Source organism: Dama dama, chromosome 2, assembly GCF_033118175.1.
Source record: "Dama dama isolate Ldn47 chromosome 2, ASM3311817v1, whole genome shotgun sequence".
Classification (NCBI taxonomy): domain Eukaryota; kingdom Metazoa; phylum Chordata; class Mammalia; order Artiodactyla; family Cervidae; genus Dama; species Dama dama.
In genome coordinates this window covers 17791737-17810887 of record NC_083682.1, presented here as the reverse complement: position 1 = coordinate 17810887, position 19151 = coordinate 17791737, and the positions used below count along the sequence as shown (strand labels likewise).

The 19151-nt window shown below is 51.8% G+C and overlaps 1 protein-coding gene and 1 long non-coding RNA gene across 2 annotated transcripts in view; both read left to right on the top strand.

Moving 5' to 3' along the window:
- Nucleotides 1-4474: 4474 nt before the first annotated feature.
- Nucleotides 4475-9897, top strand: SPATA19 (spermatogenesis associated 19). The gene is made up of 7 exons (XM_061157596.1): nucleotides 4475-4552; nucleotides 4714-4770; nucleotides 5239-5331; nucleotides 5502-5593; nucleotides 8310-8387; nucleotides 8642-8717; nucleotides 9793-9897. The coding sequence occupies exons 1-6, from the start codon at nucleotides 4475-4477 to the stop codon at nucleotides 8706-8708; spliced, it is 465 nt and encodes a 154-aa protein (XP_061013579.1). The 3' UTR covers nucleotides 8709-8717; nucleotides 9793-9897.
- Nucleotides 9898-10380: 483 nt separating this feature from the next.
- Nucleotides 10381-19151, top strand: part of LOC133066466 (uncharacterized) — a 117235-nt gene continuing 108464 nt past the window's right edge. The window contains exon 1 of the long non-coding RNA XR_009695144.1: nucleotides 10381-10486. This is a non-coding gene — a long non-coding RNA (uncharacterized LOC133066466). The remainder of the gene's footprint in view (nucleotides 10487-19151) is intronic.

The window sequence follows — 19151 nt, the reverse complement described above, 5'->3', positions numbered from 1 at the left end:
GGGTTTTGTCATACATTGATATGAATCAGCCATGGATTTACACGTATTCCCCATCCCGATCCCCGCTCCCACCTCCCTCTCCACCCGATTCCTCTGGGTCTTCCCAGTGCACCAGGCCGAAGCACTTGTCTCATGCATCCCACCTGGGCTGGTGATCTGTTTCACCATAGATAGTATACATGCTGTTCTTTTGAAATATCCCACCCTCACATTCTCCCACAGAGTTCAAAAGTCTGTTCTGTATTTCTGTGTCTCTTTTTCTGTTTTGCTATATATAGGGTTATCGTTACCATCTTTCTAAATTCCATATATATGTGTTAGTATGCTGTAATGTTCTTTATCTTTCTGGCTTACTTCACTCTGTATAAGGGGCTCCAGCTTCATCCATCTCATTAGGACTGGTTCAAATGAATTCTTTTTAATGGCTGAGTAATATTCCATGGTGTATATGTACCACAGCTTCCTTATCCATTCATCTGCTGATGGGCATCTAGGTTGCTTCCATGTCCTGGCTATTATAAACAGTGCTGCGATGAACATTGGGGTGCACGTGTCTCTTTCAGATCTGGTTTCCTCAGTGTGTATGCCCAGAAGTGGGATTGCTGGGTCATATGGCAGTTCTATGTCCAGTTTTTTAAGAAATCTCCACACTGTTTTCCATAGCGGCTGTACTAGTTTGCATTCCCACCAACAGTGTAATAGGGTTCCCTTTTCTCCACACCCTCTCCAGCATTTATTGCTTGTAGACTTTTGGATAGCAGCCATCCTGACTGGCGTGTAATGGTACCTCATTGTGGTTTTGATTTTCATTTCTCTAATAATGAGTGATGTTGAGCATCTTTTCATGTGTTTGTTAGCCATGGTTTCAGATAACTGTTTTTATTTGCATTTGTCTCTAGGTATTTTTTATTTCCTCTTTGTTTTCTTCAGTGATCCATTGGTTGTTAAGTAGCATATTGTTTAGCTTCCCATGTCTGTGCTTTTTATAGCTCTTTTTCTTGTAGTTTATTTCCAGTCTCATAGTGTTGTGGTTGGAAAAGATGCTTGATATGACTTCAGTTTTCTTAAATTTTCTGAGGCTTGCTCTGTGGCCAGCATGTGGTCATTTCTGAGAATGTTCCGTGTGCACATGAGAAGAATGTGTATTCTGTGGCTTTCAGTGCTCCTGTATTGGGTACATGCATAGTTCTAATTGTTGTATCTTCTTCTTGGGTTGATCCCTTGGTCATTGTATAGCGCCCTTCCTGATCACTTGTAACACCCTTATTATTTTAGAGTCTATTTTATCTGAATTGTGTATCACTACTCCAACTTGTCTGTGATTGTGGATTCTGTTCCTCAGGCTGCAGAACCGTAGCTTCTCTTTGCTTCTGCTGTCCACCCTCTGGTTAGTGAAGCTCTCTAAGAGTCTTGTGTAAGCTTCCTGATGGGAGGGACTGTGGTGGCTGGAAGTGGGTCTTGTCCCTCTGGTGGGCAGGGCTGCGCTCTATAAACCTTCAGCTGGCTTGTCTGCTGATGGGTAGATGCTGATGGTGGCGCTGTGTTCCTACCCTGTTGGTTGTTTGGCCTGAGGAAATCCAATCCTGGAGCCTGCAGGCTATTTGGTGGGGCTAATGGCTTCTGCAAGGGCTCATGCCAGTGGGTATTTCCTAGAACTGCTGCTGCTAGTGTCCCTAACCCTGGGGCGAGCCACTGCTGGCCCCCGCCTCTGCAGAAGACCCTGCAATACTAGCAGGTCAGTCTGGCCTAGTCTTTTTTGGGGTCACTGCTTTTCTTCCCTGGGTCTTGGTACACATGAGACTTGGTGTGCACCCTCCAAGTGTGGAGCTCAGTCCTGTGGAAGCTCTGCAATCAAACCCTTCTGAGCTTCAAAGTCAGACTCTCTGGGGACTCTTCCTTTTGTAGTACCCTCAGGTTGGGAAGCTTGACATGGGACTCAGAATTTTCCCTCTGTGGAATAACTTCTGTGGTATAATCATTTTCTAGTTTGTGGGTTGCCCACTTGGTAGGTATGGAAATGGATTTTATCATGATAGCACCCCTCCTTACTGTCTCATTGTGGCTTCTTCTTTGTTTTTGGATGAAGGATATCTTTTTTTGGTATTTCCAGTACTTTTTTGTCTATGGTTATTTAGCGGTTAGTTGTGATTTTGGTGTTTTCATAAGAAGGGGGTGAGCTCATGTTTTTCTACTCCACCATCTTGAGCTAATCTTATGTTTAAACTTTAAAAGAGTGACAGTAACAAATGCTGGCAGAAACGTGAAGTAACTATTATAGGCAGTAGTTGGTACAACCGCCTTGCAGTACTTTTTGTTATATACTAGCACTAAATATATGTAAAGCCTATGATCAAGCAACTCCACTGTTATGTATATGTGCAGAAAATTTAGTGCTTATGTCAAACAAATATTCATAGTATAAGAATATTCATAGCAGCATCAGCTTAAAAAGGATCAAACTAGACATAACACCAATGTCCATAAGTTGTAAATTTGTTAATTTGTGTTGTGGTAATACAGTGGGATACTAGGCAAAACACTTACGGTGATAAATGTCAAAATGCTGGTCTCCTTGTGGGTCTGAGGGCCTGCTGGGGTGCTGGAAATGTTCTATATCTTGATACGGGTAGTGGTTAAACATATATATATATATGTATGTGTGTGTGTGTGTGTGTGTATATATATATATATACAGTTAAACTTTTTTCTGAGCTGTGAATGTATTTATATATTTTACTGTGTGCATTTCATAACATAGTAATAAAATGTGAGAATAGATTTATGTATCTATTTCATTTTGGAAATATAAACACAGATGTACAGCCTAGAAATGTATGAAATCCTTCTGAAGAACAAGGTTGAAGAGACAGGGAAGAAGATGGAACTTCCCTCAGTGTATCTTTTCATGTAGTTTTAATTTTTCAGTAACATTAATGTTTTAGGGATTCAAACAGTAAAATTACATCAGTAAGGATGGAAACAGTTTTTAGGAGGTAGTGCCAGAAACAGAGGTGTTGATGAATAATTTCATCTTTTGTTTTACAACTTCCATCCCCCTTAGCATTGTTTGGGGTCATATTACTAGCACTGGCCATAAAGCTTTAAGCAGAAGCCTTTGGGCTAGAACAGAAGAGGTGATTTTATTCCTCCGCGTGTTCTCTTTCTTTTCTCTGCAGTCATACAGGTCACATCCTTACAGCTTGGGGCCAGAGGACAGATTTATACCTGGATCTCTACATTACCACGTGGAGCACAGTTGGCCTGAACTTGTGCTTTGTGAGCAATAAACCTCTTTCATTTGGGGGACTTACTTGTTGTTGCAGCATAGCCTAGCATACTCTGATCAATAGAGAAGATGAAAAATTAAGGTGATTTTTTGAGAGTGAGGAGATATAGCAGCTATTTTAGGGAAGTTGGAGAGAGTAAGATAAAGGTTTTCTATATTCTTCAGAAGAATGAGAATGAGAACAGGTACAGACTCTTAGAGCTAGAAGAAAACTAGAGACATTGTATTCATTGTGAAGACAAAGAAACTGGGACCACAGGGGCTAATGACTGGGTCAAGATCACATGACAAGTTAGTGGTAGAGACAGGATTACAAGCCTCATTTCTGAGGCCTTGAGAGTAGTCTCAGGGTTAGGCTACAACTACTTTTCAGAGCAGCTAAACACTTGCTTTAGGTTATTCTGAACTCCACTTCCCTGGTAAAAGTTCTCGGTGGGAATCACAGTGATCTGAGCCCGTCAACGTCTGCCCCCAGCTCTGCAATTGTAACAGGATCCCTCTTTCATTTCCACTTGACTAACCTTCTACCTATCCAGTCTACTGTGGGTGACTTGGGAAAGTCAGGAAATATCCTTAACAAGAAATGGCACTTTCATACCCTATTCCTCTTATTGCTTGAATTATTTTTATGTGATCTGAATCACTTGGGTAAACAAAGTAGACACAAAAATAAAGGAAATGTCCTTGTTGAGAGGTGTGCTCCTCCATCTTTTGATATCTTCTGGGTGGATAAGCCCTTTCTCCCCCAGTTTGTAAGAGTAAGGATAAGAAATGCCTATGGCAGGGTTTGAACAAATGTCTAGAGTGCCCAAGTTTTTTTGCCACAAATCTCTTTCTGCTTCAGCATTGCTCAAGACTGGGTGACCAGCCATAAGTCTTCCCCACCCCTCATAATTTCTATCTATGATTTGGTAACTGCTCCTTGTACCTTCCTCAGGCTCATATCCTGAGTGCCCACACCCACCTCTCCATTTCTGAGCCATGGCCATCTCTAAGGTGGACACTTCCAGACCTTTGTTTTCTGTCCCCACTCTGACCCTGGGAATTAAAGGAGGTCATTGTCACATCATCACTGACCAGCCAATCAGGTAGGCGCCTCCCTCCAGGGACCTCCTTGTGCCAGGGGAGTTCTCAGGCTGTTTCAATGGAAGGAGGGAGCCACAAAGGAGGCCTGGCATAAGTGCAGAGATGATAATCACAACATGGATTGTGTACATCCTCGCTCGGAAAGGTGCCGGGCTCCCCTTCCCACCCAAAGTCAGCTCGGTGAGTGGGGCTGGTGATAGCTGGGTGGAGAGTATCTCAGGTACCATCTCTGCTCTGAGCCCTGGCACTTCCGGAGGGGAGAGTTCATGTTAGATATGGATAGAGGAGCAGGGCTGGGTCTCTCCATATTCTGAGGGCGTTGATTTACCACTTTGTTGCAGGACGTGGAAGTCGTGGAGAGCGAGGCTGTGTCTGTAGTAGAGCACTGGTTGAAAAAGGTAAGGTTCCTCTGGGACTCAGGGTAGCCCAGGTTGTAGAGAGCGTTCTCTCTCCGTAGAACCGGGAAACCCAAGTTCATTTCCCACTAGCCTGCCTGGTGCTGCGTCTGATTCATCGCACTTTTGGGAGGACCCAGTCTGTCTCCTCACCAGAGATGCTCTGGTGTCACCACCGGCCCCACCCTGCTTCTTAAGCATGGAGGGGAGGGGGTTCAGATGGGTGGCCCCTACTGCAGGATTTCTCAGGAGGACCTTGGGTTAGGGCCCATGACTTACTGAGTCCCTGGAATTCCATGGGAAGTTAGCAGCAGATGGCTTAGTGTCAGAACTGTGCAATATAGCGCATGTGTATGGATATGCATGTGTATGCTATGATAGGGAAGAATGAAAAGGAAAAGGAAGAGGAGGGAGGATTGGGGAGCAGATGAGTGAAGGAAATCCCTCTGAAGGAAATCACTCACCTTTCAGACTGAAGAAGAGGCTTCCCAGGACATAAAGGAGAAGATGTCCACCAACTTCCCTCCCATGCAAGGCCAAGATGTACATGTGACCAGAGATGTGGTAATGGAGCCTGTTAGCCGCCCATCCTGGGGACTGGGGGGAGGGGAAAGGGGAGGTGGGCCTAATGCAAGCGTCCTGGGCTAGTGGGTGGAGCTTGTCCAGGCTGGGCTGTACCCTGGCCATGGAGTCCTTGCTGGGCAGTAACTACTGGATATCACTGGATTTCCTAGGTGAAGCACCACCTCTCAAAGTCTGGTTTGTTAGCAAACCAGAGTCAAGAGGTCCTGGAGGAGAGAACAAGAATCCAGTTCATAAGATGGAGGTAAAGCATCTCTTTTCCTGGAACCAGATTGTAGGGCGGGTGAAGCAGAGAAGGCACAAGCCCCCTCTCTGGGATTCCTGGCTGACAGAAACCCAAGGCTGTCCTTCTCTAGAGGTGTTGACTCCTTTGGCTGAGAAGTTTTGCATCCTGCCTTTGGGGCCTTAAGGGATCGTTTTTGCTGTCTTGAAAGCCCAGCTCATCCCTAAATTTTGAGATAACTGGAGTGGTTGGAAAATGGCTTGCTTACCATCTCTTAACTGCTTCTGAATACATTTCAGACTTCTGTTATTTTTGCACTTGATTTGTTCAGAAGTGGCTGCACTTTAAAGAGCAAAAAGAAAGCAAGCTTTTAAAATGCAGAAGCTGAAACCCTCCTGTTGGCCAGAGGTGAGAGGAGGTTTCTCAGGCCAAGGCTGAAGTCCTGAGCTCCATGCAGCTGCACAGGCCGGGCCACCTTCTTGGCTCCCCACCTTCCTGGCTCCCTGCCTTCCTGCTCTGCAGAGGCTAAGACTCCAGGCAAGGGAACCTGAGGCCTGGCACTGGCTCACCCCTTTGGCACATGCTTCCCTGTTTCCTTCTGGGGTGTGCATTTGCTTGGGCCTCCTCTCCCAGGAGAATCCTTGTGGCATTCCGCTGGCCTTCCTCCTCTCATCTCTGCACTCAGTTTCCTTCCTATGCCCCCATTGCCAGATTTGCTCTCTCCTATCAAGAAAGATACAATTTTCAAGAAATGTGTTTTTGCGTCCTATCCATCAGGATGCTGTTTTCCTGTATTTGCCCCTTCCAGTGGCATTAGCATTTTAAAAGAGGATTCAGATGCTCAAGAATTGTGTTAAGAGGAAGGGTTTAATTTGAGTCCTCCCTAGGAAAGGAAGGGAAACCTGCCAAGGTGGCCCAAATCACGAACATTGGTAACTGACCGCCAGCCACTGCCCTGCACGTGGGATGCTTGTCTGCTCCTGGCCTGGCTGCATCACCAGCTCTAGCTGCTGTTGTTCCCTGCTTTGGATAATATGAACACTGTCCTCTGGTGTTTTTAGACCTTGGCTGCATAGCATAAGTAGGTTAAAGCTCTGGAGACATGGGACAGGAATCAGTCAATTATCCACATAGACGTTTTCCACTCTGGATGTTCTGTGGAGATTTTAAACCAGTGAATACAGCCTGGTTCCCCCTCTGATCATCCTATCAGTTTTATTAAGTACGTGGTCAGGGTTACATATCCCTTTATTAAGCACCACTGACTATGCAATTATGTGACAGGTGTGTACTGGCCACCTGATGCTTGCTAGGCTTTCTGGAAGACAGAACAGCATAAATGAAGCCCCCATTTGAAAGGTTACACAGGACCTAGGTGGAGAAGCCACTGAAGGACATGTTGGGGACCCTCACCAGGAGCACCTGTGAGGGTACAGTGCACAGCTCCACCACTCGGCTTTGCTGCCTGGGCTCCTTGCAGGATGTTCATCTGGGCTGATCTGTGTATGGGCAGGGACTGGACATGCAGGGGCCAGGTGAGGCCTCCCACAAAGGCAAGAGCCCAGCAACTTGGCCAGCCCCATCTGGCCCCTGTGGCCCCTTCTTCTCAGAGGCAGCCATCCTTCTGTCCTCTAGCCCCGCTGTCCGTCCTCTCTCTCTCTCTCTCCCTGGGCACTGGCCAGCTTCATTGTGTCTGAGCCATATTTCAGAGGACATTTGGGTTGTGGTCCTCATAAGCGCTATCAACACTGAATTCACACAGAAAACCCCAAACTTAGAACAAAGCTGACCCAGAAGGCACTGTCAAGAATGGGGAGTCCACAAAAGAGACACAGATGTAAAGAACAGGCTTTTGGACTCTGTGGTAGAGGGCGAGGGTGGGATGATTTGAGAGAATAGCATTGGAAAGTGTGCATTATCATATGTGAAATAGATGACCAGTCCAAGTTTGATGCATGAAACAGGGTATTCAAAACCAGTGCACTGGGACAACTCAGAGGGATGGGATGGGGAGGGAGGGAGGTGAGGGGAGGAGGTTCAGGACGGGAGACATATGTACACCTGGGCTGATTCCTGTCAATGTATGGCAAAGACTGCCACAATATTCTAAAGTAATTAGCCTCCAATTAAAAAAAAAAAAAAGAATGGGGGAGTCCAAAGGGCACAGGAATGGGGCTCCAGTGGGCAAGCTGCTTTTGCTGGAGTGGAGGGTCTGTGAGGGTTTGTAGGGGTGTGGAGTTGAGAAGGGCACAAAGTGGACAGTGTTGAGGAAGGCAAATCCAGACAGTGCAATAAGACAAAAACAGCATCAAAGAGGAGCCTGCAGCCTCTCTGTGAAAGAATGATCTGGCAGGATCTCTGAACCATGGTGAATATGCACAATACTGATCATAGTGAGCTGGTAGGGGAGTGGGAGAGGAATTCAGAAGGGGCAAATCCTCAGCTTTAAGACCTCTGACCTACTGTATAGCTCTGGCAAAGGCGTTTAACCTCTCTGTCTCTTTGACTCTTCTTAGGAACAGTTACTACCTGCCTGGGATCGCTGGGGGGCTCAGGGGTACTTGGTTAGTAAATAGAATGCTTCTTGGTACTGATACAAGGAGGGTGGAGGACCAGCTATAAAGCTCATGGGGACAGTCAGAACTGTGGTCCATGGGATTCCACCTCTGGCAGTTCCACAGTGACTGGTTAGTGGAAAAGGAGCCCGGGAACCCCAATGCTTGATGATGTTTTGCAGCCATACCCGTATCTTCCAAGTGCCAAGCGAGGCAAGAAACGAAGCCATGCGAGATCGGATAGAGCAGGTGAGACGAAGGTAAGCGTTAAGAACCAGATCATTTGTGTTCTAACTGGGGGCAGGTGGGGGGGTACGCTGCTGATCTCTCTGTGGGTCTCCCTCCGCCCCCAGCCCTGGGCCTGGCTAAGCCTGGGAGCCTTCTGTACTGAGCGCCTCTTCCCAGGACTCAGCTCCAGGGCCCAGGCTTGGGCTGCCATGGTCTGGCTCTGTGCTCTGGGGGGCTCTGCTGCCCTTCCATCTCCCTTGCCTCTCCTCTCCTCTGTCCCCTGCAGCATATGCCATCTTTCAGATGAGATCTCTCAGGAGCTTCACAACAGAAATTCCTACTCCGATTGCTGAGAGCAGCAGGTGGGAGAGCCGACAGTGGAGGGGCGGGGCAGAGAGGACGGCTCCCAGGCTGGGTGGGGGCTTGGGAATACCAGCGAGGGGCTGCACCGGGGCCAGGGGGGCCAGGGAGAAGGCAGCTGCCTGAGGCTCGTGCCACGCCTCTCAGACTTCTGGAAGAGCTTAGAGTCCAGGTCAGATTTGTGTCTCTGACTCTTCACTGGGGGGTCTCAGGGCCTTGTAGTCGAGGCCAAGGTGGGGCCTGCAGTTCTGAGTTGCTGGCACTCCTGAGCGAGGCCGTCGCTGGTCTGCTGACCCCACTTTGGGTCATGAGGTCACACAGCCCCGGAGTGCGAGCAAGGGTGCACCAGTTTTGGCTCAGCCACCGATTAGGGCCATGACTTTGGGTCACGTGACCTCTTGGCCTGCACGTGGTACCAGTGGTCATGGCAGTGGTTGCTTGTGCAGTTCTGGATGGTGGTGGGCCATTGGCTGGTGATGCCTCTCCAGGAGCCATCTGTCCAGAGAAGATTGCTGCACCCCTGCCAGGCGGGGGCTGATGGGGTGACCATCAGCACGCTGAGAGGAAGGCCACGGGGGTGTGTGCTGGCATTTATTGAGCACTTACTCTATGCCAGCTCCTGCACAAGGCACCCTGTCTAGTTTTCTCATCTGAATACCCGAGTGACCATAGGAGGGCATGCTGGTACGCTTCTGGTTGAAGCAGAGATGAAGCTGCTCTGAGGGGCAGACGGTGGCTTCCATCTGGCTCTGGCATGGGCATTTGCTTCATGCTCAGTGCCTCAGTTTCCTGACTTGAGGACATTCCTCGAGGACCATGGCATCCTGCACGTGGCAAGCGCAGTGTCAGTGGTTTGCAACTGTCAGTAGGGCCGAGGAGTCAAGGCCTGCAGGGGCCTCTGGAGTCAGGCTCCCATCTCAGCTCTACCGGACACAACAGCTGTCCTCCCCCGGGGCCTCCCCGCCCCTGTGTCCTGCTCTGTGAAAATGGGGTGCAGCGGGCTTGGGAGGCATTGCCCGCCTTGCCCACCGGCCTTCCCATATTTCCATGCACCCCTGGGCATTTCCCTCTTTCCAGGTAGATGTCCTTCAGGATCAAGGAGCAGCCTGTGTTGCAAGGATGTCCACCCACCTTGACCTGAGGAGCAACCACACCTGGGCAATGACGATCCAGCGGGTGAGCCCTGCCTCATGATAGTGGCAGCACTGGAATCTTCTTGCTGAACTGCTGATAAAAAGACGTGCTATTTAACCACCACCCCAGCCTCTGGTGTGAGTGCCTTGCTACCGTTCTTTCTTCGGATCTTGAACAGCCATGGGCTTGCCTCTGGGGACACAGGCTCGCTGCCTTGCGGGGAGACAGTGACAGGCTCGCACCACTGCGTGAAGCAGGCCTTGCTGGGGGCTCCTGGAGTATTAGGGGCAGGGCTGTGCTGTGGCAGGAGGACTTCCTAGGGGAGGTGTGACCCGTGTGCTTCACTCTAGTATTTCATGTCTTTTTACTCCTCCTCTAAAGTGCTTCCTTTCCTTACGTAGACCCACGTTTCTGACCTACATCCTCTTCCTCTCTCTGGAGAACTGTTAACATTTTTTGCAAGGCAGGTCTGCTGGCTACAGTTTCCTTTGTCTGAGAAAGGATTTCCACTTCACTCTGAAGGATACAGAAGTCAAGGTTTTCTTATCAACACTTCTAATATTTTGCTCCACTCTGTTCTTGCTGGCATGGTTTCTGAAGGGAAGTTGGATATAATTTTTATCATACTTCTCTCTAGGTAAGGTCCCTCCAACTGGGCTGTCAAGATTTTTGTGTGTTTGATTTTCTGCAGTTTGAGTATGATGTGTTCAGGTGTAGCTGTTTTGCCATTTATCCTGCTTGGTGTTCTGAGCTTCCTGGACTTGCTGTTTGGGGTCTGTCATTAGTTTTGGAAAAATCTCAGCTATTACTTCAAATATTTCTTCTGTTCTTTTTGTTTCTCTCCTGGTTCCCCATTACTCAAATGGTGCACCTCGTGTAATCGTCTCCCAGATCTTGGGTATTCTCTTTCACTTCTTTTCACTCTTTCACTCTTTTTTTTTTTTTTCTCTTTGTTTATCCATTTGAAAAATTCCTGTTGACATTTCTTAAACCTCACCGACTCTTTCCTTGTCCACATGTAGTCTTCAGGTGAGCCCATCAAAGACATTCTTTGCTTCTATTTCAGTATTTCTTATATCTGGCATTTCCTTCTGGTTGTTTCTTGGAGCTCCCATCTCTCTGCTTATGTTACCCATTTGTTCTGGCATGGTATCCTTTTCCACTAGAGCCCTCAGCCTGTTTATCCAGGTTGTTATAAGTTCTCAGTCTGATAATTCCAACTTATCTGCCATGCCTGATGAGTCTGGTTCCGATGCTTGCACTGTCTCTTCAGGATGTATGTTTCACTTCTCATCATACCTGTAGTTTGTTGTTGAAAGTCAAGTAAAACATCTGAAGTAGACATGCTTTCAGTGTGAGGTTTTATATTTGTCTGGTCAGGAGTCAGACTGTGTTTACTCTTTTCGGCAGCTGTGGGGTCAGAGGCTATAATTTCCTTTTGTGTCCTTGTTTTTGTCTTTGGGTTTTCCTAGAGATTCTCCCTTAAATAGGGCCTGACGCTTGGAGCTCTTAGAGCTGCAATCCCCTCTCACTTTACAGGAGCCCTATTGATGTGGTGAGGGCTGAGCAGGGCAGCAAAGGAGCTTCCAATAACCCTCTAATGAGGTCTCAGTGTCTGTTACTCTGTGCCCCTGGCCTGGGACCTTCATGTGTATTTCTCAGCTCCTCCCTGGCCCCTCCCTTAGGAGAAGCAGGAAAGCAGGAGGGGGCTACCAGCTGAATATTCCTTCCCTTGGTCAGGTAGCCTCTGGAAAAGTAGTTTTCCTTGAGAGCAGGCTTTTGTGAAGGAAGCAGAATGCTCTAGACATGTTTCAAAATGCCTGTTTCCGCTGCTTCTTGCTGGGAGACTGGGGGGAGGCTACTCTTGTCTTCATGGTGAGAATCTGGTGGGGTTCCTGGAGGTAAAACTCAGAATGTGTGGGGGCTTCCCTAAGACTGGCCCGCTGGACTTGTTAACTTTCAAGCCTGTCTACAGTGAGTTACCAATAATTCATCAACTGCAGCTTAAGCCTTGCTCTCTGGCCTGGTTCCCAGGAGTTCTGCTCTGGGGCATTGTGAGTCTCTGTCCACCTATCTGTCTTACCTAGTTTCAGTCAGCAGTTTGCCCTGTGACCTCAGATCTCTAATGGATCTGGAAAGAGTTGTTGCTCTTTGGTTTATGCAGTTTCTTTTTCTTATCGTGAGGACAGTTGAGGACTTCCAAGCTCTTTACACACAGACCAGAGACTGGAGATCTCCTTGGTGCATTTATCAAGTGGCTAGTAGAACAACGGCCTTCCCTGGTGACTCAATAGGTGAAGAATCTGCCTGCAATGCTAGGTCCCCTGGAGGAGGAAATGGCTACCCACTCCAGTATTCTTGCCTGGGAAACCCCATGGACAGAGGAACCTGGCAGGCTACAGTCCATGGGGCTGCAAGAGTTGGACCTGACTGAGTGACGAGACCACCACCACAGTAGAATAACAGCTAGTGTTTGCTGAGCTTCTGCCACGTGCTGGGGACTGTATGCACTTAACCCAAGCAGTGTAGATCCTCTGTTATTAGTGAGTGGCCATGTGAGACTGAGGGGTGGGTCCTTGACCAGAGTCACTTTGTGGCTGAGCAGTGTGGAGCCCAGCCTGGCCTTCTGGCTCCTGGCACCCTTTCTCAGCTGCCTCCTGTGTGGGCCCTGGGCTAGGCTGGGGAACATGAAGAAAACAGGACACCCGTCCCTGTCCTGGTGGAACGGTCATTCTGACAGGGGAGCAAGTTTTAGACTGTACCAGTCACAATGTTCACAGCCAACATAAAGGGGAAGTATTGTCTTCAGTGAGAACTTGCCCTGATCAGAGAGAACTGAGATTTATTTTCCGTTATTTTAAAATCATCACCTCATTTTGCAGATGAAGAACTGGAAGATCAGAGAGGTTAAGTGGCTTTCCTGGTGCCACCCAGCCGTGAGATATAAGGCTAGGATTGGGATCCAGGCTGTCTCAGGCCACACCACTGGGCAGTGAGGAGTGGACGGTAGTGGTTGTGGTGACCTTGACCAGCAGATGCTGAGTGTGAGGGGGGTAGAGGTAGGACTGTCCTTCCCATCTACCCATCTGCCCCGCTGCCCCTAGCGGTCCGGAACGCCTGCCCTAACCTCCCTGTCACCGTCTCTCCAGCATCCTTCTACCATGTGCAGTGGAGGAGGGGGTGAGAAGAGCTGCAGTAGGAGTGGCCAGGCTGGGGGGCCCCAAGACCCGAGGGGAGTGTGATGCCCTAGAGGCAGGGCAGCAAGGCCGCTCCAGCTGGACGGGAGGGGAGGGAGAGGGCTCAAGGGGGCAGCTGAGGGGCCGGGCCTTGCCCCAGCAGGGATGGGAAGTGCGGGAGTGTTATGTGCAGTCAGGCTGTGGTGCAGGACGGGGGTGGGGAGCCCAGGAGGGGTCTCCAGGGAGGTGAGGGGGGGGCGGGTTTGAGACAGGACAGAGGCAACCTGGTGACACTGTCGTCTGCAGAGCAGGGATGAGGGGATGAGGGGATATGGGACAGCTGGTGACGGGGTTGCTCTGCCCAGGCTGGGTCTCGGGGGCTAGGTTGTTTGGGTCCTGATGTGGTCTTGCAGGTGATGTCCAGCAGGTGGATGGACAGACAGAGCCAGGTTGGAGGGGTGGCCCATGAGAGGGCCTTTGCAGGCAGGGCCGCAGTCCAAACCTCAGCAGGGGATGGAGGGAGGGATAAGGTATGCGGACTGTTCTCCGCAGCCCCTCCCGACCCTCCTCGAATTCCAGGGAAGGTGCGGGGTGGCCAGACTTCCTAGCCATGGGCTGCTGGCTCACAGTTCAGCCAAGGGACAGCACCTGCTCCACAGTCTAAACTGCATGCCAGTTTTGCCAGAAACCACCAGATGGTGCCACTTCCATGCAAGAAAAGGTTTCCTGAAGGCGAAAGAGTCTCCACTTTGAGTCAGAGCCTATGTGCGACGCAGGGTTTAGATTTTACAGCCACTTGGGGAGTGTGAGCAGATGGGAGGCCTTTGAGCATCTTGGCTTAATGATGACTAGTTCACATCCACTTCCATGCATTGTGTGGGGGCGACTCACTCGAATGAAACATCCTGAGTGCTCCACCCAGCTGCAAGCCGGAGTGAGGGGCTGCCCAGGCAAGCGTTCTGTCCTCTCCCTGGGGGCTCAGGGTGGTGGAGGGCTGGCAGGCACTCAGTAGTGCAGGCTTGTGGGAGAACAGACAGGAGAGCAGAGGACGGGGAATGGTCTTCTCTGCTTTAGAGAAAGTGGACTTCCTGGCAGAGGAGACATTCAGCAGAGGCTTCACCAGACTCCAGCAATGAGGAGGGGTCTTCTAGGTGAAGGGTCAACCATATGGGAAGGCATGGAGGATGCTTAGAGAACTGGGCCTGGCCCTGAATGTTTGGAAGGCAGGGTGTGGTGAGGATCATGGCAGGAGAGGCAGTGGGGACCCTACAGGAGTGCAAAATAACCCCATGGAGCCTGCCAGAGGACCCCAAGGAAATGAGACAGGTGTGCTAGCCACAGGACGTGGGGAGAGGGGTGGCTTGCATGGGCTCCAGCTTCATGCACCTAAAGGAGAAGAATGTCCTCAGGAAGTAAGAGAGACCACATCCTGGACTGCCCTGGGGGTAATGGTAAGGAGCCGGCTGCTCTCACGCACAAACACCTGGAGTGTGGGGAGTGAGGACCTGCATTAGCATTTTAGCCGCGGCTCGTCTAGACCTCGGGTGGAAATGAAATCATTAAGTGGCTCAGATGGAGTTTTGTTCTGTGCGTGATTAACCCCAGGAGGGGAGTTTGGGAACAAATATGCCTCCTCTACCTGTATTAGAGGGGACTGAGCCACGGTAAATTAAGAGAAAAATCACTGGCAAATTTGGGACCAGTCAGCTGTGACCAAGCCATTTGTGTAGTTAAATGGAGCTGAAAGAGCTAATAAAGGCGTTGTGGGTCATGGATCCTTCCGGGAGGGGAGGGGAGGGTGGGGCGAGGGGTGGGTAGGTGGGCAAGGAGCTGCTCCCTGTGCTGTTCCCAGCAGTCTTGCCGGAGGTGGTGCTGGCAGTGTGATGTGTGTGTCCTAATCCTAACAGGGAGCTCAGTTCTAGACAGAGGCAGGATGGAGACCCAGCCTTGGCCCCTGGCATCTCAGAAGATAGACTGCATCTTGGCAAAGTGGAGCCTTGGGACACAAGGGACATGGGAGCATCACCTCCTGAGTCTGTCTCCCAGAGTGAGGGGGCCCGACCGTAGTGAGCGGCCCAGCGTCATGGGCACCCCCAGGGAGGAGAGGAGGCCCAGCCGGTGCCCTGGGTGTCCCCCGAGAGCTGGGGTGGCTCTGGTCCACGCTCAGAGAAGGCTGTTCGACACCGGGCAAGCCAGAACGTGAATGTGGGGCCCCAGGTAGGAGGGTGGCAGAAATGCAGAGACGGCAGGGAGGGAAGTTCTGCAAGCTCTGAGACCACCCCAGGGTGTGGGGCGGAGGCACTGCAGCAGAGAGGGAAGCAGGAGCTGGCTGCGCCCAGACCAGGCTCAGGGGACCCCTGCGGTGCTGGCCCTGCTGTGTCCACATTCACTCCTGGGGATGCTGACATAGGCCTGGGTCCTTTAGAACAGTCCCTGGGCAGGGGGTCGGGGGGAGGGCAGCTGCAGACCAGAAGCCCTCGGCACCCCCTGGATTGGGAAGCCCAGTTGCCGGTCAGGTGCCCACGTGCAGGGGTGGGGCTGAACCTCTTTCTTCCTCCCACAGCCCTGTTACCCGCCCTCCCCCCAAGTCACTCCCCTCCCTTGCCCTCCTCCTGGCCCTCCTCCACCTGGCAGCACAGCAGGAGGGATGCACTGGGTTCTGTCAAGGAAGGGGGCCCAGGCCTGCACATGCAGGGTCTCTAGTCAGGGGGCTTGGCTGGGGTGGGCAAGCTGGGAGGGGAGTTGCGGGCTTGGGGGGAAGATGACAAAGGCGGTCCGTGTGGCTGACCACCCCTCCTCCGCCTCCACAGGGAGCTCCACGCACTCCAGGAGGCCGGCCGCCACTGGGTGTGTGGCTCCATTCCCAGTGCTCCCCTCGGTGTCTCCACCTTTGCAGCACTGTCATCTTGGGTGCCCTTTGCAGGTGGTCTCGGGAGGGGCCATGAAGATAAACAAGCATCTGGTGAAAATAAAAGTGTTGGGAGTGGTTTGGGAGCCAGTGTGTGAGGGGGTGTTGTCAGGGCGTGAGGGTGTGAGGGCGGTGGTCACATCGGGTTGGCACCTCAGGTGGCTGGGGTTTGCCTGGAACAACCAGTCCCAACTCCACGGGCTCTGCCTGGGGATCAGCTGGACTCCGGGACGCCCCTCAAACCCTGGGCTGGGGGCTTCTCTGGGCCTGTGTGCCAGCTGAGGAAAGGTACTTCCTCTGGCTGCAAGCTCCCGTGGGGTCTGGGAGAGAGGCGCCCAGCATGGCCTGTCTCGGGTGTGTGTGTCTGTGTGTGTTCATGTGTGTGTTCGTGTGTGTGTGTGTGTGTATGTGTGTTCGTGTGCGTGCGTGTGTGAAGTGGCATCCTGTGACCAGCAGAGGATGCTGTTGCCTCGTGTTGGCCCTAGATGGTGCCTCTGATCCCAGTGTCGTCCATGCGCAGCACCTCTGTCACACCTGCTCTGCCCCTCCTCCGCAAGCTCAGGGCCCTTGTTTTGGGAGCAGGCACCCTGATGGTTCAAACAGTAAAGAATCCACCTGCAATGCAGGAGAGCTGGGTTCAATCCCTGGGTTGGGAAGATCCCCTGGAGGAGGGCATGGCTACCCACTCCAGTATTCTTGCCTGGAGAATTCCATGGACAGAGGAGCCTGGCAGGCTCATGGGGTTGCAAAGACTGAGCCATTAAGTACAAGCAGAGAGAATACCAGGCCTTAGTTCTATGGGGTAGGGGGCTTGCTCCCCTTGCTCCCCAGCTCCCGGTCAGCTGCCTCCTCTACCCAGGGTTTGGAGGCATCTTTGGCCAATTACCTTGTGACCACCTCTGAGTGTCCTGCTCTGCCTTGGTCCCAGGATTATAACAAAAGGAAGAGAAGCAGAGAGAGACAAGCCACGCCCAGTGTGGCTCCCCTGGGGCCCTCTTCAGCTCTAGTCCTTTCCACAACCCCCTTTCCTGGCTCCCTCACCTCTAACTCCTCTCTAACTTGGGCCCCTTAGTTTTCTAGCTGTTTCTGAGTTCTTCCTGGAGGGGGTTGGCTCTGTTTCCTGAAGGGGAGGCACTCAATGCCAGCCTGGGGTGTGCATTTCTCGGCTGGGGTGTACGTTTTTCTGCTCAGTTTTCCTGCCATCGGGACTGGTGAGGCCTTGTGAAGCAGAGGAAATACTGATTGCTGTCTTTGGAGTTTGCACCGTTTTGGCTCCCTTTTATGGAACTGCTGCTGCCAGCTCTCGGTGAGGAGGTGGGTGGGGGGCATCTACATGAGCTGTCCCTGCTCTGTCCCTGCTCTGCCCTCACTGGCTCTGTGGCCGTGACTGCATCACGTCACTTCTCCAGCCGTGGCTGTCTCCTGTGTCTCCGTGTGGTGGCATCGGAGGAGGCAGAGCCCTGCCCTCTGCTTCTCCAAAGTGCATGAGTCCTCAGGCAGGCCAGCCTGTGTCCAAAACCCCTTTCCCCTCACTGCTTTGGGGATGGGACTGGTGAAGGCCCCTCAAAACTGGTCGTGGTCGCACTGTTGAGCCGGGGGGCTGCTCCGCTATGATCAGTGCTTCCTCTCCCTCCTGCTCTCTGTGCCTGGCCAGGACCTTAGGGTCTAGCTGGTCTTGGGTCTTGGCTCTGATACCTGTTCTTTATTTTGTGCTGAGTTCATGACGAGCTTCAGTGGCCCGAGTGAGCCCCGTGGAGGATGTGTCTTCCCGAGGTCACGGGGGAGGCTCCTTGTAGCCATGAACAGCCTCCGGGGCCATCCTTTGGGGTTGCTGCCTACGTTTGTCACTGAACACGGAAGGCCTAGAACAGATGGGTATGTGGCAGCCCTCGAAGTCTTCCCCTTCATGGGCCTCTCTCCGCTTCCTTCCTGTCACCCTCAGCATCACGGGCCCCATCAGGACGCTTGCTCTGTTGCCTGCAGTAAGGCCTCCCCTGCTCTTCTGGACTAGGGACAAAAAGGCAAAAGAATTCCCCAAACAAGGATCCTTGGTGAGGGGTCTTGTGAGTTTTGATTACTTGGTCACGATCCTCTGAGTGTGAGCCCAGCTCCCTCCCATCCCCGCACCCGGACATGAGTCGGTGGCTGTAGGAACGGCCTCCTCCGTCACTGCAGGGCCTCTCTGACCCTGGGAGGTCCTCAGTGAATTGTATTTCTCAGAATTTAAGTTTTCCTATGGTAGAAAGCACATCAAACTTGAAACTCCAGCTCTGCTGCTTCCTAGATGTCTAATCAAGGGCAAGTGGCTTAATTTCTCTGAGACTCATTTAAAACATTTAAAAAATACACACAGATACACACACACACGAATGTTGATTTCTGCCCTGAGTGTCCCGGAGGGTGGTTGGGAGGTGGGGTGACAGCCTGCGGCTGGACTCTGAGCCGCTGAGCACAACGCGAGAGCCTTCCCAAGGGGAAGGGGGGCCGCCCCGCTCACTGCCACCTCTCCAGCACCCAGAGTGGGGCCCGCCGGGCACGGCTGGTGCTCACGAATGAATGAACGGAGGCCGCTGGGAGGGGGTGAGCTGGACACGAGGTTGTGAATGTGGCGGGTGCAGAGAGAGGAGACGGAAGCTAGGAGTCCTTTTTTCGGGAGGTGCTGAGGACAGCTGGCCGAGGGGCCTCATTGGCCTAGACAGCAGTGGTTGGAAGCCGCATAAATTGGTAAGACAGGATCGGTCCCTATTTCAGCTGTGCCAGTGCAGGCTGGACTTGCAAGGGAGAGACAAGAGAACCAGGTCAGCCTCAGAGGGGTGCTGCCAGGAGACAAAGGGCCAGCTCAGGGGGTGGGGATGTTTCGGGAAGCATCTGTCACAGGACACAAGACTAACGTGGCTGGACAGCCACGCCCTGGCTCAGCTCAGGTCGTGGCCTCTGGGGTCAGGCTAGCTGTCCAGCCTCGACATCGGGGCTGCACACCGGTAGTCCCTGTGTCTTCCAGGTGCCTGCAGACGCCCTCGGTTCAAGATGCCAGCCGAGGCCCCAGGCAGCGGGTCAGTACACAGCAATAGCAGCCCAGGTAGAGGGCAGAGGGCGCGGCAGGGCCTTCTCTGGGGCGGCTCTGCCCTTTTCTCTGGGAGGACTTGGCTCCCCCGAGGCTTCTGCAGCACCCGTACGTCTCACTGCCCAGTGATTGGCTCAGGGCAGGGATGAGTCAC